This window comes from Rattus norvegicus, chromosome 9 (genome assembly GCF_036323735.1).
Source record: "Rattus norvegicus strain BN/NHsdMcwi chromosome 9, GRCr8, whole genome shotgun sequence".
NCBI lineage: Eukaryota > Metazoa > Chordata > Mammalia > Rodentia > Muridae > Rattus > Rattus norvegicus.
Genome location: NC_086027.1, coordinates 95,551,698 through 95,574,929, shown reverse-complemented (window position 1 = coordinate 95,574,929; position 23,232 = coordinate 95,551,698). Strand labels below are relative to the sequence as shown.

At 42.3% G+C, this 23,232-nt stretch overlaps 1 protein-coding gene across 17 annotated transcripts in view; it reads right to left on the bottom strand.

Moving 5' to 3' along the window:
• Positions 1 to 2: 2 nt before the first annotated feature.
• Positions 3 to 23,232, bottom strand: part of Gigyf2 (GRB10 interacting GYF protein 2) — a 125,785-nt gene continuing 102,555 nt past the window's right edge. For 15 of the 17 annotated variants that reach the window (XM_039084707.2, XM_063266510.1, XM_039084708.2 and 12 more), the window contains 9 exons: positions 21,647 to 21,805; positions 15,447 to 15,683; positions 13,118 to 13,240; positions 8,657 to 8,878; positions 8,350 to 8,555; positions 7,138 to 7,292; positions 5,493 to 5,725; positions 2,872 to 3,019; positions 1,573 to 1,756 (listed from right to left, as the gene is read on the bottom strand). In XM_039084707.2, coding sequence (XP_038940635.1) covers positions 1,689 to 1,756; positions 2,872 to 3,019; positions 5,493 to 5,725; positions 7,138 to 7,292; positions 8,350 to 8,555; positions 8,657 to 8,878; positions 13,118 to 13,240; positions 15,447 to 15,683; positions 21,647 to 21,805 — 1,551 coding nt within the window. In that variant the 3' untranslated portion in view covers positions 1,573 to 1,688. Of the gene's footprint in view, positions 1,757 to 2,871; positions 3,020 to 5,492; positions 5,726 to 7,137; positions 7,293 to 8,349; positions 8,556 to 8,656; positions 8,879 to 13,117; positions 13,241 to 15,446; positions 15,684 to 21,646; positions 21,806 to 23,232 lie in introns of those variants that run through there. The other 2 variants (NM_001427666.1, XM_063266516.1) reach the window with 2 other exon arrangements.

Genomic DNA, 23,232 nt, shown 5'->3' with positions numbered 1-23,232 from the left:
GAGACCACAGCCACATTTTATTTAAGTTTTTTTTTTTTTTTTTTATTTTCCTCCACACTGGCAAAAGTTCCGAGGGAGCTTAAATTTTTGTAAACATTTAACTATCCCTCTTCCCCACCCCCCTTTTGAATTTACAAAGCAAAGGAGAGAAGTCTCACATTTTAATGGTTCCCTATCTCCTTATGCTATTTGATCCAAAAACTATTTACAAGTTTGTAGCAGTCTCTGTATAGCTATTGTACACGTTTAGGAGGGAGAGGTAAGAAGGGATAGGGAGAATGGTGATCCAAAACAATAAAAATAGAAACCAAATATAATCTTCCAATACTGAACTGCTCTCAGAGCAACCCCAGCCTTGCCCAGGCACCGAGGCTGAGCTGCCCACCACCGCGTGCGCCTCTTGCACAGGCACAGCCGACCCACAGCTGCCGCCAAGGTGTTAGACTATCCCAGGTGATGTTCGCCAGGCGTGGCGCAGAGGCAGAGCCTGCTTCTACAGAGCTTGAGCACACTTGGACTAGCTGTGGAAGTGTGGAGCTGGCTTCCTGCTCCTGTGCTGCCCATCCCCACACCCCACTGCATCCTCCTGCACAGTGGTGTCCACGGATGAAGGTCTTAAAGATGGTCAGGCTTTGTACATTCTCTTTTCAGAAAAGGCAAGCAACTTGCCATCCCAGAATTGATCCACAAGACCTTTTCAGGGCCACGGAAAAACATGCACACGGTGCTCTGAGGAACAGGTGAAATTCCCAGCTTTCATCAGAAGCAAAAGTTTTTATCCCTATCTTAGTTGAAATTACACAAATTCATACATATGGTAAAGATGCCTCTTAAACGAGACAAATTTTCACATAAGGGCCCAAAACAAACTGGTCCTAGTCCTTTGAAGTAAAAATATTTATGGGAGGAGGAGGGGATCAGTTTTTATATGAAAGGAAAATTAAGTCCCTGTCCCAGGCCATAGGGTTTCCTTTGTCCAGTAGTAAGGTTGGAGTATGTCAGGGAAGACCACAGCTTGCTTGGAAAGTCACTATCTAATGAAGAACACATGAATTCTTTCTTCAGAAAAAACAGTGAGGGAAAGCAACACCAAACAAGCCAATCTATACCCCTCACAGCCTTTGATGTAATCCCCATGTTACTGATGGCCATGCAACCTCCAGACAGAGATTCTGCCTGTCTGTGGCAATAGAGAAGTTACTGTCCGGGGGTGTTTGTTACTGGCCCATGTCTATTAACCATTAACTCTCTTCACGACTCCACCAGTTAAGGCCCTTTGCCTGTATGGGGTGGGCCAGAGGGATGGGGAGAAAGAACAAAACAGAACAAGAAGAGCGACAAGAGAAAGTAATCTGCTATTGGCAGATTCCAACACACTTCCAGGAGACAGTAGATGAAACCAACGCACAGTGAATGTGTGCTGCCAGCATTAGCCCTGCTGGGGAGCAATCCCAGCTGCCACCCCCAAGACAAAGGTCTGGTCCGCCTAGGTACAGTCTGAGATGCTCACCAACAGTGATTTAGAGTAATCTTGGACACAAAGGGCTAGGAAAAAAAAAAAGCCTGAGATGATTGGTTCTGTGATTTGTTGCAGGGTGACAGAGCAAATAGTGAACGTATGTTGTGTCCAATGAGGAGAAACCATGGTCACTAGGCAGGAGAGGGAAGGCTGGCACAGCGGCAGGTACTCAGTAGTCATCCAGAGTCTCAATCTCACCCATGTTCAGTCGCTCTGACGAGGCATTGACTGAAAACCCTAAAAGAAACAGTAAGTTTATGAGTGACTGCTCTGACGGCCGAGTGGTTCAATCTCAAGCAGCTGGCTGGAATTTAAGTCTCTTAGGCTTAAGATTTACACTAGACTGGGCATAGGAGGAAGACAAGAAGAAAGATGCAAGTGGACCTGTGCAGGAAAGGCTCTCTGGGAATGGACTCATAAGTGATGAGACACTGGAACACTAACGCATGAAGGGACTTTTTCAATAACATCCATAACCACAAGTGGATAAGAATTTTAGTGATAGGCCTCTTGAGAGCGAGCAACTCCCAAGATGGCTTCATGGTTCCTCTGTCCTGAATGAGTCCTCAACTGTTTCAGCTGTTGTCTGAACGCCTAAAGCAAACTCCCTCTACTCCACTGCAGTTGCTGGTACTCGGTGGGTTTTTCACACTCTCATTTTGTACTTCAGTGTTCAAATTTTCAAATAAATACACAGCTGAAATATTCCAATAACAAACAAAAATGCCTTTCAGCACTATTTGTGGGCTTGTGGGCCAATTTAAGAAACCCAGCAACTCTCATCCATTATTTATGAAACACTGTTCCCACCGCCCTGGCGTCTTTAAAGCCCTAATTTAGGCTTCTGCTTTTTTAGGAAAGCTGCTGTATGTGAGGACAACAGCCCTCAGTACTCAACAGGGAGGGAAGTGTCTACCACAGAGGAGTGAGAAGGCCTGCAGCTCCAGTTCACTGGCTGAGACAACGCGGTGTCCTAGCAGTGCAGTCACTCAGTACCTATAGAACGTGGGTTAACAAGCTCTGCTTCACTGAACATCCGCTTCCAGCACAAATCAGCATTTTAGCTTCTGAACTAGCTCTGTTGTCGTCCTTTTTTTTTTTTTTTTTGGTTATCTCTGTATGAAATGCTAAGCAATGCTTTAAAGTTTGAGGGACCAGAACACTGTCAGTTTGCTTATCCCAGCACATGGGCACATCTTCTACACTTACATGCCCAGGAAAGATTGTCTACTACTCTTAAAACTACACAGTAAAATAAACCTTTTCATGAAAGACTGTAGTGATGTATTTGGTTACTGTCAGTACCTAAAACCTTCCTCCCACCCCACCTGAGACTCCAGACCTATTCTTACCTAATAAACTGGGATCTGCTCGAACCATCTTCTGCTTTTTCTTCTTCTTGCCACTTTGCACAGCCTCAAAATTTGATTGTTGGTTGTTGCTTTGATTGGTCTGAAATACCGAATGGAGTGTACTATGGTTCATCCCCCAGACAGAGTCCTGGGAAACAAGACACAAAACAGCACTACAGTTATACCGTGCATGAGGATACGGGTGGCTTTGAGAGAATGGCAGGTTTGCCTTTGCCTTGTCAAGTGTGAGTCTGTTAACCAAAGTCCTGGTGAGACACCTCACAGGGCAAGAGTGCTTGCCCTGGCTGAGGAGATGGCTCAGCGGTTAAGGGTGCACACTATTTTTGTAGAGGACCCGAGTCTGCCTTTGTGCCAGGCGGTAACTGCAGCTCCAGGGGTATGGCATGTTTGATCGTGCAGGTACTCGTGTGCACATAATAACTGACCCACAACATACAATTTAAAATAATTTTAAATTATTTTAAAAATAAATTAAAAAAAAAAAAAGAAGGAAAAAGCCCAAACCAGTCTCAGCACTAAGAGAGGGCCACTGAGTCCTCATTTACAATACTCTACTTCATGTCTGATGTCGCTACAAAGTCTTTCCTAAAACTTTTTCACTCTAGCTCTATCAGAACGAATGTCCTAGGTTTTCCATCAGAGACAGCGTCTGTGTCATCTATTAAGAAATGCAATGTAGTCGGGCAGTAAGTAGTGGCTCACACCTGTAGTCCTAGCACTCAGGAGGCAGAAGCAGGCAAGATCTCTATAAGTTAGGACTAAGCCTGGTCTACAGAGCAAGTTCCAGGACAGCCAAGGCTATACAGAGTAACCTGTTGTGGGAAAACAAAAAACAAAACAAACAAACAAAAAACCCAACAACAAAAAACTGTAATTCACAGCACTTGGCTATCTGCAGGTTTCAACTCTATGGCAACACACACACCTGACTCACAGGAAAACACTGCTGTATATCAAAAGCTAAAACCAGATATGGTATTTATAGTGCAATCCCAGAATGGACTTGTTACCTGAATACGGCCCCAACACTGGCTAACTGCTTAACTATGCAGCAGCCCTATATCCTTTATCCTTATTGTTCTTAGACTCCAGTTTAAAGATCAGGGGCCAGTGCCAAGGAAGGAGTGGAGAAAGCACTGTGGACTCTATGGCACATGCACAGAGGATTCTCTTGCTGTCTCACCTACAGGAGAGCATCCCACAGGCACTCCTGAACTACTTCATACTACTGCTCCTGCAATGTCCTGAGACATCTGTTCTACTGTGCTCTGGCAGTGGTACTTGCCACTGCCTCTTAATACAGCCCTAAGTCTGCTCCACTCAGTTAGATCTAAAATGCCTTGTGCTATACTGTATTTTTCCACATCTTCAGAAAGGAACTACAATGTAGTTATCCTCTCTAGCAGAATAATGTGGTTCAAGGATATGAATATTTTTATCTTCTTTATGAGCCTTACCAATTTGTCTTTCAGAAAACATACAATGCCAGTCCTCAAAGATCCCACATGTCACTGAATTGTTAGTTTATTTTTTATGGTCATTATGAGCACACATGCTCAGAGCGGCAAAACAATCTTTAACACCCAAGGCGCACGGTCTCAGCTGAAGCAGGACAAAGGAGCATCCATCCACCTTCCTACTTCAGTTCACACCCGGTAAACCTTTTGCTTCTTTCTGTCAGTCATCTGGTACAATGTTTTCACATCTCTGTGCCTCTGTGACTGATTTCACTGTTACGGCCTCTAAGGCTTAGGTGCTATCGAGCCCTCTGAGCCCAGAAAGACTATGCTCCATCTGAGGGAGAAGATGAGCAGTGGAGGCTGTACAAGGGAGAATGACAGCTGCCTGATGAGAATCAGTATTAAGGAATCAGCAATGCCTCTAACAAAATCCCGAGACACATTATGTACCGATAAGACGCTGTGTTAATGAGACCCGCAGAACTTAACCCTGTGTAATCCACAGAGGCAATGCTGGTACTCTGATTTTCTAGTCATTCAGACTTTATAGGGTAATGGTTCTAAACCTGAGGGGGTCATGACCCCTTTTGGGAGGGTCAAACAACCCTTTCACAGGGGTTGCATATCAGATATCCTGCATTTCAGATATTTACATGATTCAAAACAGTAGCAAAATTAGTTATGAAGTAGTAATGAAAATAACTGTATGGCTAGAGGTCGCCACAACATGAGGAACCACATTAAAGGGCTGCAGCATTAGGAATGTTGAGAACCACTGGTTTAGAACAAAGCTACAACAAGGAACAAAGATCAACTGTATCTTCACATCCCCTTCAACAGCACCATGAAATACCTGTCAAACGCCATATACAGTGACACTGCTGACAGGATTGACAGAAATACACGGGTTATGTTGGGATCCGCAGCTCAACTAAAACATACATATGAATCAAGAAAACAGACTCAAGTACCTTGGCTCTATTTGCTATCTGGAACATTTACACAGATATGTACTGTGAAGGTCATATAGATTTTGAAAAGTTTTAGATGCATTTACAATATATTTTTTAAACTTCCCTGTCTTCTCAACATTTACAGACATTCCTACTCACAGGTACTGTATACACTGTTACTTTATACCTGCTGCTGTTGCTGCTGCTGTTGTTGTTGCTGCTGCTGTTGTTGCTGCTGCTGCTGTTGCTGCTGCTGCTGCTGCTGCTGACGCTGCTGGTTGGCTTTCTGTTTGGCACGGCGCTCAAGGAACTGCTTAGCAAACTCCTTAGCCTCAGAAGTATCTCCTAAATAGGCCCTGGTATAGTCATGGACTTCATAAGGAGACTCCACTTCTTTCAAGAAAGAAACAAACGTGGGCACTGCAGTAAAAGAGGGAAGGAGACGTGAGACCAAACACTAAAACAAACCCCACGTACAGAGACACAGCCTCCGTGTTACTATGTCACCACACTAGCACAGGCAGGAGTGTGAATGCTCTGTGGCTGCTGTGGGAGAGACTCTTATCTGTCTAGTACAGATGAAAGAGACCCATCAGTGCTGAGAATTCCACACAGCACCATCCAACAAAGGCACCACACTTCACTGAACGCTAGATTGGTTCAACTCCATGATACAATGACTGACAGGCATTTGTCTAAAACTAAAGCAACCTGAGGACTGTTCCCTTCTTTCCTCATTAAGTGCGATGATGGACGTCAGCTACGGTATATAGATCAGTATACATCTTCTGAAACTTGTAATTAATTGGGGTATTAAGTTTTTTAGAGAGCATTTAAGTGGAGAATGGAAATTGTGTGCTTTCAGAAAAAAACACAAACACCAGAGTTAGACAGACATGGGTTTAAAACTTGATTCTGAAGTCTGCTGGCTGTGTGACCTTGATGAGTTACTTAACCATTCTGAGCCTCTGTTTCCTAATTCATAAAATGGGGATAATACCACCTACCTTGTAAAGATATCTTCACAATTTACTGCAAAAAAAAAAGAAATGAGTGTCTGGGATAACATTGTGTTAGCCCAGCTAGTGCCCAGCACATGGTAGGTGCTTAATGGATGGCAGGCATCACTACTATGCAAATCTGTTTTTTCTGAAGGCTTTAGACTCTTAGCTAATGTTACAATGCTGCAAAGGAGCCAGTCAATTCTTCCCTGTTCACTGTTAAATTGCTGGCTGTAGGTCAGCTATCACCTCAGTCTATCAGCTAAGACAGTCTTCTACAGCATGACCAACAGTCACTGTTGATTACCTAGGGGCAGAAGTGGGTTCACTTCCATCTCAGAGGAGCTAGCTTTGTTTACAAACATGCTCTTCTTGAAATTTGCCTTTATTTCTACAGTCTCAGCCCATAAAAAGCAAGTCTACTTATTCTTTCACAATTTCCATCACCTCCCAAAGCAGGAAGGAAATGATGTCCCATTGCTTTGTTCCCCAACTATGGCATTTAACTTTCTCTTACACATGTTAACACAGCTGCGAATACTTCTCATGAACTGGGTAATGAGAGACAGTGACCCCCTTTGTCCTGAACATCACTAAGGCAGCCTCAGCTGGCTTACTGTTTGGTAACTGCTCATAATTTATTTGAGCATAGTTTTATAGGACTTTTTTCATAAGTAATGCTACAAGAGTCAGGTTTTTTAATGGACGGTACAGGACTTGACCCCCACAGATTTCATTCTCTATGTCCTGGCTTACTGTTCCAACCTGCCAACCTCATTGTAGGTCCTGCTCTGTGAATCCACATGCTGGGATTCCCTCCCCAATTCTTACCATCCAAGTTATTTGCCGTATTAAGGGCATGAAGCATCTGTTCACACCACTGGGTAAATCCATCTTGGGCTTTATTTACTCCCTGAAAGAGCTTCAGCAACTTTTCTTCTTCTTCTACTTTCTTATTCTGCCGGTTAGACACACCTACAGATTTACTAAAGCAAAACAATAGGGCGATATTATATTCCCAGAAACTGTTACTACGTGATGCTACAATACCATAAATACTGTACAGGCAACATGGACAGCTGCCCAGTAAGCCAGTTCTTAGCTCTATACAAGAAAAAAAAAATCAAATATTTTGATTGGACACCTCCTTAAAAACTAGCCTCAGCTAATATCCTAGTCTACAGGGCTTCTATTTTGAGAAAAACAATGAAGCTCTTCCTCCATGTCCTTAGGTAGGCTGTTTAATTTACTAAGCCTCAGTTTCCTCATATGCAAAATGGCGCCAATACTTCTTTGGGTTATAATAAGGAATGAAGACACTTGAGCAAAGGCCTGGAGCCTAACAGTGCCTGGCAAAGAAGTTCAGTAAAATTAACCTGACACACCACCATTTATTAAGTACTTACTATATGCCAGGCACTTTACTATGTTGTGTGTTTGTTTACTCCTTACAACTACACTCATAAAGTTATTATCTTCATTTTACCCATGAGGGAACTGAGGCCCAAAAGAGGTTCTCTCTTGCCCAAGGTCACACAGCTACTAAGTATCAGTGCTGGGATCTGAGTTCATGAATGTAACAGACCAACCCATGCTCATTCAACAGCACTGGCTACCGAGGTAAGACAGACAGATGAAGATGAAATTCAGCTGATCTGCCATACAGTAAGTTTAGGGCTACTATACAAGTATTTGGAATGCTCATTCTAGTATAGCTTAAACATACAAATTAGAAAAACAAAAACAAAACAAAACACCACCTAAGTTACCTAGAGAAAACATTGTTAACAACAAAAAGTATTCTCTTACTATTATTATCAGACAGTCACCATGTAGTAGGCAAGGCATTAAGTGTTCAGCAGTAGGAAAAGCCCAGGGAACAATCAAGTGTGTCTCACTGGGTAGAAAACAGTCACCAAAATGATGGTTTACATGCTTGCATAGATGAAATGTTAAGTAGAAACTGTATCTAACATCCCTTCTACCACCCTCCCTCTTCTCCCACCCATCAAGGTACATGGGTGTACTGATTATGAGCCCTACCTGAGACTGGCGTTGTTTTTATTTTTATTTGTTGAATTTCTAGGTCCCACCTCTTTCACTGCATCATCCCAAAACCCCATGTTGGAGTTTTTGGTGTCTGCATTACTCCAGATACTACTGACTAGATCAGACGCCCACTGGTTAGGAGGACCTGTGTTTATAGAGCCCCATACAGAATTCCCAATGCTGGTGTGCAGGTTGGAATGCTGTTAAAAAGACAAAAAGACTCTGGTTAATATCAAAAAGATAGTTTGAAAAGATAACTAAGAAGCAGTTGACAAGCATGTGCTCCGGAAAAGAAACCCACTGTGCTGTTCCGGGCTCTGTTTGATTGCTGGTGTTGCTGTTGCTGTTGCTGCTGCTGCTGCTGCTTCTGCATCTGCCTGGCCTCTTCCTGCTGGATCTCTAGTAGAGACTTGGTGGTACCTGCAGGTTTGCTGACATTCCCCCAACCTGAGAGTTTCTGTTGTTGCTGCTGCTGCTGCTGCTGCTGGAGAGCTTTCATCAATTCCCTCTGCTGACGCCTTTGCTGTTGGAAAAGCACAGCCACCTCAGGACTTGTTTTTACACTAGTTATAAGCATCAGACACAATAGAGTATTAATACACAATAGCTGTTTAAAAGCCAAATGAGGTTAATTCTTTTGACTAAATTAAGACAGAATGTCAAGTGGTACTGAGAGGAAAACCAAGACTAAATATGGAATTCTCACGAATGCAGAAGGTTTTTTGGTTAAGTGCAGAAATAAAATGTTCACTTCCCTAAGTTCCATCAAAATGAAAGTACATATATACTTTTTGTACATTTGTTTGTGTGTGGCCTTGAGATGGGATTTCACTACACAGAGCCCAACTAGGTCTGGAACTGAAACTTTCCCTGCCAGTTTCCCAAGCACCAACACTACCAGTGTGTAACACATGCCCAGCTACACAGACTTTTTTAGAAGTGTAAACCAGTAAAGGACAACAGACACAGGTAAGATTTTTTAATCCTAGAGTAGGGCTAGGGAAGATAGCTAAGTAAGTGAAGTGCTTGCTCTGCAAGCTTGGGGACCAGAATAAGGTCCCTATGAGAAAGCATGCTCTGCTTACTAACTTAGCACTGCAGAGGTGGAGACGGGCAGGTAGATGCCGGAGTTTCATAGGCTAACCAGCCTGGCCTACTTATTAGTAAGTGAGACACTGCTCCAAAAACAAAATAAAAACCAAAGAAAGCAAAAAAAAGCACCTGATGCTGTCTTTCATCCTTCCACCTGTATGTGAACATGCACAAATAACTAGATAGAAAGGTATAAAGCTGGAAATTACATTAACACGCAATAAACTGAAGCATAAGTGAAAGAAGCTGACAGACAAATGGGTCTGCTTAGACAGAAAGCTCAGAACTGGAGGTGCATACATGGTATCTCAGGCAGGCAGGCTGGCTGAAGCAGTAAGACCCTCAACTGCCTCCTTTGCCCACTGAGCAACTGTCTCTCTCCTTGCTACCCTCTCTCCTGAAGCAGAAAACAAATTTTCCATTTGGAAAAGTGACCCCAGATTAACACACAATTCTACAATAATCTGACTGGCACAAGTAAGTACCACCAAGTGTTCAAGGTGCCCCCAACAAACAGCCCAGAGAAAACCCAATAGTATCAACATGACGTGTATAGCAGAACCTTTGATAAACGTTTGAGACCCTTGACAAATAGCCCAGATCTACTGAACATTTAGCATATGCTTCTGAGCTAAAAGCAAAGGACCAAAATAAACAAATAAAATTCAGTAAAAGCAAACAATAGAAAATAGGAATTGCCTTTAAAAAACTGTGCACGAGTATTTTGCCTTCAGGTATGTGTGTACCATGTTCCTACAGCACCAGCAGAGGGTGGAAGAGCACTGGACTCCCGGAACTGAAGTTACAGATTGTGGTGAACCTTCATGTGAGGAATCAAACTTGGGTCCTCTGCAAGAGCAGCAAGTACTCTTAGTTGCTGAGCCATCTCTGTACCTCTGAATTGGCTTTTAAAAAGCTATCAGCAAAAATATCCCTAGAGCAGGGGGTCTCAATCTGTGGGTCTTGATACCCTTGAAGGGGTTAAATGACCCTTTTCACAGGGGTGACATATCAAGATATCCTGCACACCAGATACTATTCCTAAGAGTAGCAAACTTAAGAGTTACGAAGTTGCAATAAACTAATTTTATGGTTGGGAGTCACCACAACATGAGGAATTATTATATATATATATATATATATATAAATGTATTAACAGGTTGCAGCATTAGGAAGGGAGAGAACTACTTCCCCAGAGAGTTGATGGTGCATTCACTAAAATAATAAAAAGCTATACACTGTAACTCAGAAGTTTAAAACAAAAAAGTACAAGCTAAAAGCTTAACAGAAAACCTAAAAGATAAAACTGAGGAAGTGTGCCCACCAATAATGATACAAAGACAGGCAGAAAAAGTACAAATCCAAATCTATCTAGGGCAATCATGCAACTGACTGGAACTGCAGGAAAAAAACAAAACAAACAAACCCCAAAACACCAAGAGCTGCATAGCACTGAGCACAGTCAAACTGAACAGGTTAGAGAGCTACAGGCAGGGTGCTCCGGAGAAGGCAAAACAAGTACCATTTATGTTGGGTTTCTCCACATGACAAATAAACATAGAAAAGAATTTCATGCTCTGTAGGATACAGGAGAATAAAAGGTTCCAAGGATATTCTCAAGTGAACAAAGAGTGAGATGCTAACTTTGGGGAAACAGGGCTGGGACAAAACACTGGCTGGAATGTTGCTTAGCAACAGAATGGCTACTGAGCATGGGGAGCCTGGATGGACTCTGATGCTTGTTCACATTAACTTTCCAATGAGCAGAGGCTATAACCATTAAAACAATTGCTAGCCTTGAAAACAGAAATACTCTGCTCTGAGACATCCATTTGCTGATAACCTTCTAGAAAATTATTCCAAAAGTAAAGTTTAATCCTTTGTTTTACATTAAAGATGAATAGGCAATTTTAAGGCAGAGAAATGCTTTAACCTACTGGATGATTTCCACTATTTTACACACACACACACACACACACACACACGACAGATGGATATGAGTATCTATCTATCTATCTATCTATCTATCTATCTATCTATACACACACGACAGATGGACATGAGTATCTATCTATCTATCTATCTATCTATCTATCTATCTATCTATCTATACACACACCACAGATGGACATGAGTATCTATCTATCTATCTATCTATCTATCTACCTACCTATCTACACACACACACACACACACACACACACACACACACACACACACACACACACGGACATGAGTACCTATCTATCTATCTATCTACACACACAATCTCTCTCTCCTGTATCTGCAGCTGCCTAGTTCAGTGAATAGCACAATGTAGATGCAAACATGATAGCTTGCATTCTCCAACAAACTGTGTTGGCTACATAAAGCATGTTCTTCAAGATAGCTACACCTATCATTTGTCTAAGGGACTCTGCAGGCACACTACTTAAGCATAAACAATCTATCATCCCACCCCCAGTGCTACCCACAACTCCCCTGGCCTCTCCTTCCTGCTACCAATTCTTGTTCTGACACATCTCACCCTCTAGATCATATAGTTTGCTTGATGATCTCTGTGGCCATCATTGTACTTGGCTGTACTTCCAGACTACCCTACAGCAGGTCTTGTGAGTTCATTATCTTCTTGCTATTAAAAACTTATTCCCACCCTCCTCTCCAATATCTTGTTCTTTTATAACCTTCTTCTCCAACAGTATTAAAGTTAGAAGCAGAGATAAATATACCCCGCCTTTGAAACAAATTCAGAAATGGATTTACCATGGTTAGTATTAACTGGCAACTTGACATGATTTAGAACCATCGAGAAAATAAATCTCTGGGTGTGGGAAATTATCTTGATTATACTGGCTCAGATGAGAAGATAGCCCCTGACTGGGACCTGGGCTGTACAAAGGACTAAAGGAACAGAGTCTCTTAGTATGGCCTCATCTTCATTTCTTCACTGTGGACACAATGTGACCAGCTGCTTCAAGTCCTGCTGTCTTCATTTCCCTCTTTCCCTTTAGTTGCTTTTGTCAAGAGTAGTTTAACATGAGCAATTCAGGGTGCAGCAAAACATCCCCACAGATCTCAACACCCTATGTATCTTTTTTAAATAATATTTTTCTTATTCTTTGACAATGTTATACATGCATATAATGTATTTCGAAAATGTCTGATTCCCACTCTAACTCCAACTCCTCTCCCAATCTCATATCTTCTTCCTTTTATTTATTGTTTAAAAAAAAACCCACTGAATTCATTAGTGCTATCTGTGTGGCTACCTACTTTTATTTATGAAGTAAATAAAAGCTGAAAAGCTACATTAGAAAGTTCCAGAACGGTCTAGAACTTTCAGTGGTTAAGAGCATTTGCTGTTGCAAAGGACCTGGATTGGATTCCCAGACCCACATGGAGGCCCACCACTTCAAGCACTACATACATAAAATAATAAATCTAAAAAACTTTAAAAAAAGTTCCAGGAAACAATTATGTTATTCAGTCTTCTATTATTCCTACTAAGTTTTTCATATATACCACAGGGCCTAAACCATGCTACACGGTTTAGTAAGATTGGGTCAGACTCTGGCATACAGAGATTCTGAGAGCAATCACCAAGAGCTGTCCACCCACAGTGTACACCAAGCTGCCTGCAATATGGGACCAGGCTGCTTCTGCTGCTTACCTCTTCTCGAAGCTGGCGTTCTCGTTCTTCTTCCAGCTTCTGGATCTCAGCCAATGACAGTGTGGCCTGGGACTGACATGTTGTGGTGTTAGACTGCTGTCCCCACGTTGACGAAGAGGGAAGCTAAAAGCAACAAGCACATGGAAAAGCAGGTGAGAGTCAGGACACAAGGGAGGGTGACAACACTATGCCCGGAGCCTCTGCTTGCCTCAACTTTACAACATTCATTTCAAGACTCCTTTTCCATATTATCCTAAGTTGGCTTGTTTCTTTTGCTCCCAACATATGTTTATTTTAAAATAACTAAAATATACACATATGTGTTAATGCCTGCATGTTCCTCCCACCTGGGTGGAAGTCTGTTATACTCAACATCTAGCAACGCAGTCAAAATCAAAAGGAATGACAAAGTGTGACTAAATTACTTAAATTTTTTTAATCCATAAAAGGCCATGATCAAAGGATCTAATGAGTGGGTTAAACCCAGGATCTCTGAACAGAAAGCTGTGGCAGAAAGCAAATGAAAGGGTTGGCAGTTCGCATCCCATCTCTCGTGAAGAGGAGTTGCTGCTAACACAACCAGGATACCATGTAGCTCTAGTCAGGAAAATGAAGCTTGTTTTAAACATCAAAAACCCTACTTTATCCTTTACATAAATTAGCAAAACAGAATATAAACATGTGGTCCTGAAAAAGAGAATTCTTTGTTCTTCTTTGGCCCATAAAATGGTAAACTTGAATTTAGAAACATCTTATGACTCTTAAAAAGTAACAACAAAGGCCCCAATGCGAACCTGATTTTCTGATTTTAATATATATTAGCATGGATCAAAACACACAAACACTAAGAAGCACCCCAGGAAAATGGGTTTATAAATAGCAGAGACAGCTGAGGAAAGTGGCAGTGCCAGGATGGGCATGAATGTTAGCAATATGAATGTCCTTAACAGATCAACAAGCTCAGCTCTTAGCCGCTCTGGTCCAACATGGTAACAATATGGCAGTTTTCTCAAAAGTAGTTCTTTGATGAGGTAAAGAAAGGAGGTCAAAAGAAGCTAAGAGACGAAAGGAGAGTGGGGCTATCTTATCTTCACTTAGAATGCTTATTTGTAAATTGTCTCAAATCTTTATGAGATAAAGGAAAACAGGTATACATGGTAAGAACTATTCAGAGCTCTGTCCCCCTCTTACCTCAGTTACCACAGCTTGCGATAAAAGCCTCTTAAAAAAGGTCTTCTGGGAGCAAAATGGCTCCCACCAAGCCAGCCCTCAAGAAACACATGGGAAAGTGAAGACCAGCTCCAGGAAGTTGTTCCCTTCATGCCATAGGCATATGTCTGGGAGCTTTGCAATGTGGTCAATGGGAATAGAACTTAGATCTTCTGAAAAAGTAGCTAGCAAGAACTTTTATCACTGAGCCATCTCTCCAACTCTAGTAATTTGCTTTCAAGATTTCCACTAGAGTTTCTAATGTTCAAGACTTGCTCATTGTTAGTGCCTCTCTCATAAACCTCATCCCCAAACAAATCACTCAACTTAAAAGTTCTTTCTATTCCTCAAATGACTGCTCCAAAGCTGCCTTAGCTCAGGAGGGAGTCTGAATGGATGGTGATTCTTGTATTTTACCAATATGAAAGTTTATTTAAACACAAGCTCCCTGAGTTCTAGAATTCCCTTGTCTTGACCCAGGGGACAGATCTGAGAGCCACTGCCTTACTAATGTCATCTCCTCTTCTCTGCTCTCTACACTGGAGTCCAAGTCCCTCCTCACATCTCTACCCTGTGAGTTCCTTGAAGACAGGGGAGCCCAAAGCTCATTTAAGTTTGCAGAGACTGTGTAGCCCTGGATGGCCAAGAACTTGCTATGTAAACCATACTCACCTCTAACTCAAGAGATCTGCCTGCCTCTGTCACCTGAGTTCTGAGATTAAATATTTGTGCTACCACATCCTTGGCCTGACTTTTACCCGATTTTTAACAAGTCCCCAAAGGCAACTGTTTTGAGCTCTATGTCATGGTTCCCACTAGAAGAATAGGGTGCTGCTGTGCCTGCTGCTCTCCCAGGTTGCTGAATGTTCTTTTCAACTTGATTTTTCTGTCAGTGGTGCTGAAATGGTAAAGAGGAACGACTTCAACTGCCGTAGAACCCTACTGAAAAGAACCAAGCAGATGAACTTGCTTGTACCAGACCACTGCTTGTCCCATCCTCATATAGATGCATGGCTTTCACTTAAACATTTAACAACATGTATACATCAAATTCTATTTTGTTGATAAAACAAATAGCCAACATAATATTTAACCCTAGTCTCTTGATCTAGAATTATACCTTCATTTGTGCAAGCTGCTGCTGCTGCTGTTGCTGCTGCAGTCTTCGGAGGGCTTCTTGCTGCTGCTGCCTCTGGCGCATCAGATCCTTCTGTCTCTGCAGCTCCAGTTCCTTCCGTTTTCGTTCCTCTTCTTCATGCCTAAGTCTGGCTGCCTCCTCCTCCATGCGCAGCCGGTTCTCTTCCAGTCGGCGCTGGGCTTCTTCCTCTTCCCGGGCCCATTTGGCAGCCTCCTCTTCCTTTGCAGAAGGAAAAATCAAAGAGGAAAAAAAATGTTTTATTAACTGTAGAGGAAGAAATCATATTGCTTTGAAAGGTGTCAATCATGATGGCATATAGTAATGATGAAGCAAAATCCTGTTTAGTATGACACTAGGAAGAAGCAGGTTTTACATGGGTCAGAAAGGTCTTGTGTGCTCCAGGATACGACTTTAACAGATTATAGAACTGTCACTTAGGTCTGTGGTCAAAGTTCTGATCTCAAAAGTAGCTCACCACATACTGCAACGAAGTTTCCTGAAAACATCAACTCAGTACAATGGCTTGAGCAAGCTCTCCAGGGTGCTTTGGGAGAAGCCACTAAGATCTCAGCTGTGCCTGGAGACAGTGACCCTCAAAACCATTAAATTCCACTGTTCTCTCAGTCTTTATGACCCACAGGCCCTGGGATCTTTTCAAAACATCTTTCCCTAACTAATTCTTTAACCTATACTGAGTTCCCCTCACCTGCATTCATTTTCTTTCAGTTTGCTTCGCTCAAAACAAGCTCACTATGCCGGCCTGGTTCACTTGCCTCAGTGCTGATGTACCCTCCCCTTGGCAGAGAGGGTTAGCTATACCTACAATGCTCTTTGTCCAGACAACCCATTCTCCTGAGTGGATATTAGTTGTGAGCCTCTGGTAGGTAGATTTCCTTTCTACCTTTTCTTTCAAAGACACTCTGTCTAGACTATTGTTGCCACTGCCCAACCCCACCCCCCCACCTCCAGGAGGACATGTCCACTACAAACAAAACCGGTTTTAGCCTACCTAGTAACCATTCCTTTTAGCCATCTTTCTTGCAAATCTGCTACTTCAGAGACTTAAAATGCTATACTTTGTTTCAAAGGTTCCAAATGTAACTAGGAACAGTAAAGATTTAGGCCAAGGTGACATCTGCTTGGAGAGTTCTATTAAACATACCCTTAATGAACAACAACAAAAACCAATATAGAGAAAACTCATTCCCTTTTGGGGTAGAGGTTGTGCAAGAGGGTACCATGCAAAAGTCCAACCTGAGATAAAGAACACAAAACTAGAAGTCAGTCCACCAAGATCTGGAATAAAGAAGTACAAATGGCCTAAGCCCTGACAATGTCACTGAGTTAAGAGTACAGTGGACTTACAGCCAGAACTCTTTGACATGTGAGGTGGTTTCAGTGTTTGTACTTTAAAGTATACTAAGTCTGGCATTTACTCTTCTGTTCACAAATTCCGTAAGCTTGTTAAAGACCAGACTACTTCCTAAAGTCTTCTAATAACACTTGATTATGGTGGCACCAACCTATAATCCCAGCACTTGGGAGACTGAGTCAGATATTTCAAGTTCCTGGTCAATACAGACTACACAATAACACATACCCTGCCTCAAAAGCTCACCCTACAACCCTGAAAAAAAAGAGGGGGAGGAGGGGGAGGTAACACTGCATCAGGAAATGAGCGAGTACCAAGCACTGACTAACACACAAGAGCAGTTTTTCAAATACAATCTTGGCTTCTAAAAGAATTTTTGTTTAGAATGAGCACTGTTTCAGCTAACTGATTAAGGTTGGCAGTTATAAGCTATGTTAATATATTACATGGGCACTCCATAAAATGTAGTGAATGAAAACACCCCTGTGAATGTGGGGTTGTAGCTCAGGGATTGACGATTTGCTTAGCATTCTCAAGGTCCTGGGTTCAATCCCTGGCACTGAAGAAAACAACACAATCCTTTGTCTGTCTGATCTTTCTGCCCAACACCTAAAACCCCAGTCTGTTCATGGGAATTCAGTAAAGGGATAATGCCTATAAGGCTGAAATGTATTTCTTAAAATTACCAACGTCATCAAAATATCAAAGAGAGGGATGGAGACCTCAGTTGTTCAGTAGCAGCACACATACTTAGCAGGACTGAGCTGGTCCAATACTCAAAGGTACTTTATTCCATTACCAGTATTGGCAAGATATACAAAAGGGGGCAATGAACGGCACTCATGGCAGTGGCAACTAACGGCTGTCTAAATGGATATAATATCACTAAACGGGGAAACCATGCCTGGTAATGGAAACCCAGTCCAATTCTGGGGGCTATCGAGGTCATGGACCTTAGAAAAGAATCTACTATCGCCAATTGGCTAGATCAGAATAGTTCCTTACTACACATTTTAAATTTTATCCTAATACCCATAAATATAGCTACCATTCCCCATTAAAGAAGTCTCTTTTTACAGCAAATGGAGACTATCACAAAAACAGAACACAACACAACAAAAATAATCCATACTTGGTATACTGTCTGGTTTTACATTTAACTTGACACAAGTTATCACAGAGAAAGGAGCCTCCCTTGAGGATAGGCCTCCATGAGATCCAGCTGTAAGGCATTTTCTCAATTAGTGATCAAGGGGGGAGGACCCAGCCCACTGTGGGTGGTGCCATCCCTGGGCTGGTGGTCCTGGGTTCTGTAAGAAAGCAAGCTGAGCAAGGAAAGGGAAGCAAGCCAGTAAGTAACATCCCTCCATGGCCTCTGCATCAGCTCCTGCTTCCTGACCTGTGTGAGTTCCAGTCCTGATTTCCTTTGGTGAGGAACAGCAATGTGGAAGTGTAAACTGAATAAACCCTTTTCTCCCCAACTTGTTTCTTGGTCATGATGTTTTGTGCAGCAATAGAAACCCTAAAACACATGGACACAACCAATGCAGAGATCGACAGACCAAGGGAAGCCCAGGTCTGACCGATACGTCTGCATCACAGCTCTTGCATCCATAGGTTAGAGAATACCACAGAAGAGGGAACTGGACGTAAGAGGCCGAACACCAGGGAGTCTGCTGTCAAACAGTCTCTCCTAGAAATGGCTACATCAACAAGACAGAAACCGTGGCAAGTCAGGGGGCATGCTAACATGGAAGGGGCTGTCAAGGAGTCCCCACCCTCGACAAGGACTTCCGGACAACTAATGACTGCTGAGAGCAGGAGAACTAGCTGCTTCTAGGGATGAGCCCCTGATTGGCTGTCCAATGAAGAGTGGCCAGACCTGAAACCATATATATAAACAACAAAACCAGACTCAGCAAGCTATATTACACACACACACACACACACACACACACACACACACACACACACACCACACACCACACACCACACACGGAGAGCATGGAAGGGGTTCAAAGGAGGGTATCTAGGAGGGGCTGGAAGGGAGGAAGGGGGGTGATATAATTGTATTTCAATTAAAAACTTATTTCAAAAAGTTTAAGTATGATAAACTGTCAGAGCCAAGAAGGGCAGGGGAAACATGACAGCTAAATGTTATGTGTTAGAATAGAACACTGTAGCAGAAAAGGATGTTTAGAAAACTCTTAAGCAATCTGAATAAACAATTTTGATAATAATTGGCCTTATAACTGTTACCATATACCATAACTAATGTAAGTTATTAACAACAGAAGAAACTATATACAGGATACATTTGGGTGCTTTCTTATTCTATTTTCCCAAGTTACTTGAAAGTCTAAAACTATTCTAACGATAAAATTTATCTTAAATATTAGAATGAAATGTTTCCCCCAATGTTAGAATACCATGACTGGACCAAAGTCCCATATGTAACTTATAAGCATTTAGCAAAACTTAAAAGAATCAAAAAACAAACAGAAAACCCAATGTAACTAAATTAACGACAACAACAACAAACACCAGTGTGAAACAAGAGTCATCCGTGGGTGGAGACTTCGCTCAGAAGAGAACTTGCCTAGTGTACACAGGGCTCCAGATTTAGTCCCTAGCACTGCAAAACAAATATCCAAAAACGTAGCAATTGCAATTTTGAAGCTTTTCTCCTGAAGGTACTATCTGGTTTCATAGAGTCTATGTAACACGAGATGCCAAAGGTGAGTCTGGGACAAAGGAGTGGCAGTAGTTAGAAAGCAGACCCACAAGGAGAGATGACGGAAGGAACCACACAAACCAGTGGCTGACCTAAGATGCATAGGGACCAAAATGGAGCAGCTGACAGACCTGAGAAGTGTTCGGCTGCTTTCACGGATTGCTGTCACCCAACACAGAGAAACTGTTCCTACTGCCCAGGAGCCACAGACAATCTTAACGCAAAGCCAAGTGTGAGGCAAGACACACTTCCCTTCCAGTTGTTGGTCAGGGGACTAAGAGCCTCCCCAAAAGCAATCAAGGCCATTACCATCATCCTTGGTTGCCCCGGAGAGCTCAAAGATGAGAACCTGTTGCTAAAGACATAGGTCACCCTGGTCACAGAAGTGGAGAGATCAAGCTGGCACTGTCCTAGCAGCCTCCCCCAAGCTTTCATAGTGTCAAAAGGCCCAATGCAGGCTGTCAGATGAGAAAAGTAATCAATAGCCCTACCCCGCTATAAAACCTATAAATTACAACAATGGAAGCTGGGAGATATTTCCAATAATGCAATAATGGCACTTACATCTTGGCAGTAACCAAGAGATGCCCAATTGGACCTACGGCTGCTAAACAGCAAAGACCTCATGCCTGGTACTAGGAGCTTAGCAAAGCTGTGGCTAGAACGGTCACAGGCCCTGGTGGAGAACATAACTACCATTTTCCTAAATGTATACTTATACACAGATTAAATACAGCTCTCACTCCTTATCAAAGCAATTTTTTGCAGAAGTAGTAGTCTACTACAGAGATTCACAACTGTCCAAAACCCAGAGAATTACTGACTGTGATATGCCCAGTTCCAAGAGGGACATCTACAATACCAATCCTGCACCTAAGGCTCAAGGAACATCATGTAAGATCAGAAGAGCCAAAGGATGAGTGCAGCTGCTACAAGATAATGTCTTAGAGACATGGCACAGATGCTATACTAACTTTCAATAGTTTGGCTGACTACATGAACCTTAAAAAGACATTAACATACCAGCATAAATAGAGAAAACTTTTACAGAGAAAAGTTCTCTCTTCTATATAAAGAGCTACAGGCAATCAATAGCTCCCGAGAGAAGGTTTCAGCTTTCTGCAGAGGCAAGCCCCCTGATAGATTTCCCAATCCTAAGTGGTCAGGTCTAAACAGCGGGTGGACTCAGTAGGCACACACATATAAGTAGCTACAAAACAAGAGGTCACGAATGCAAAAGGGTTGGCAAAGAAGAAGCTGGAGAGGGGAGAGGCAAGGGTGATAATAATGTAGAAATATAGTATACTCAGGTATGAATTCCCAAAAAAACCTGCAAAATTCTAAAATTTTAAAAAAGATAAGGAAATAGACAAGCCGCAGCCTAAGAAGAACAAAGATGTAAAACATTTACTTAAAACAATGTGTCTTCGGGGTTGGGGATTTAGCTCAGTGGTTAGAGCGCTTGCCTAGGAAGCGCAAGGCCCTCGGTTCGGTCCCCAGCTCCGAAAAAAAGAACCAAAATGTGTCTTCAGATTCTACATCTAAGAAAGCTAAAACTTTAAATTAGTGGGGAAACCTAAACATTACCAAAAATTAAAAACCTTAAGTATTTTACAGCATGCTACAAAAAAAAAATCATAAAAAATCATATAAAGAATACAAAGCCCAGAAACCTATGCTATTACAGATTTCTCTTTTAATGATGGTACATTTCCTTAACATCACCACTTGGAAAGCAGAGGTGGGCAGATCTCTGTGAGACTGGGGTAGTCTAATCTACACAGTGAGTTCAGGTCACACAGAGATATAAGAGGCACCATCTCAAAAAGAAAATTTAGAAGAAATTTTTAAAATTCCATACTGTAGTGTGCTTTTGTGTGGTTTTACCATAGAGATGGGAGAAAATCAGAAATATGTATTTCTTTTTCCCTCAGAAAACAAGTTTCCCTTGAAGAGATACAGAATACAGACAGTCGTGTCAATCAGGTTCTCTTGGTGATTGTCAGCACCTTGAGAAGGCATCAGGAGCTGCCCCTGCCCCAGCTTTAAGAAACAGAGCACAGAAAGTGTTGGCACCTGCTTGCGTAACAGTTCTTCCTGCTTCCGCCTTTCCTCCTCTTCTCTCCTCCGCTCCTCCAGTCTTCTAAGAGCTTCTTCCTGTTGCTGTCTTTCCTCCTCTTCTCGTTGTCGCCTCAGCGCAATCTCTTGCTCCCGCTGGCGTCGCAGAGCCTCCTCCTAAAGAAAACGACAGGGTGAAGTGTGTGTGTGTGAAACTCTGGCTTACCAATTTGGAAGAGAAGAAGGTGATTAACTAAGTTTCCATAAGTACTGAACAGATCTGGAGTGAAAAGTACCATGTTCAGTTGACAAGGCAGGTATAGGAAGATAAAAATCAAGCCAGGCATGGTGGCAAACTTCAATCCCAGCTCTCTCTCAGGACACAGGGGCAGGGGCCAGATCTGAGTTCCAGGCCATCCTGGTCTGAAGAGCAAGTTCCAGTACAGCCAACATTACACAGGGAAACACTATCTTAGGGAAAATGAATGAACAAATGAACGAAGCTGGACACAGTGGTACAGGTCTTAAATCCTAGCACTCAGATGAGACAGGAAGATGGGGGTGGGGCGGGGGCGGGGGCGGGGCTCTATAGTTCCAAGGCCAGCCTGATCTACATGATGATATGAGACCCTGTCTCCAAAAGAAGTAAGATGAAGAAAACACAACTATTTAAAATACTACTACACTGCAATACAGTAATAAGTCTATCCTGGCTTAGATAGTACTCACAAGTCTACTACCGATCCTAGACAAGATACTAGAACACAGGCTTTGCTTTCTCTGTTGATATCTTTAGCTCTTAAAAAAAAAAAAAATCACCTAAAAATATACAACATAAGGATGTCAAATGGACATACACCAAAACCTATCGCAGTGAGAAAAGCCATGTATCTCAAAATATCTTCAAGTCCCACCACTAAGCACCACACAGAATCATGCAGGGAACAAATGAGTACTGCAGAAATATATGTGTATTTTTTAATCTCGCCCATCTCCCAGGGATTGTCTGTGTAGACCAGGCTAGCTTTAACTAAAAGAGATTTGGCTGCTTCTGCTTATCACATGTATGTCTGGTGGCCTCAGAGGTAAAAATAGGACATTATATCCCCCAGAGCAGTGGTTCTCAACCTGTGGGTCATGACCTAATGGAGGTGGCTACATAACAAATATCCCCCATATCAGATATTTACATTTTTATCATAACAATAGCAAAATAACTTGATGGTTGGGCATGAGGAACTGTATTAAAGGATCACAGCATTAGGAAACTTGAGAACCATTGCCATAGAACTTGATTTATTTATTTATTTTTTCTTTTTTTCGGAGCTGGGGACCGAACCCAGGGCCCTGCGCTTACTAGGCAAGTGCTCTACCACTGAGCTAAATTCCCAACCCTAAAACTTGATGTATAAATGGTTGTGAACCATGGCAGGTGCTTGGAATCAAATCCTGACTCTTCTGGAAGAGCAGCCAGTGCTCTTAACTGCTGTGCCATGTTTCCAGCCTTTTACCATTATCTTACACTGATGCATAGTGTAACTCCAAGAAATTTGTTTTTGTCCCATCGTGGCTCCTTCTGTTCTTCACAGAACATACTGCAGCCA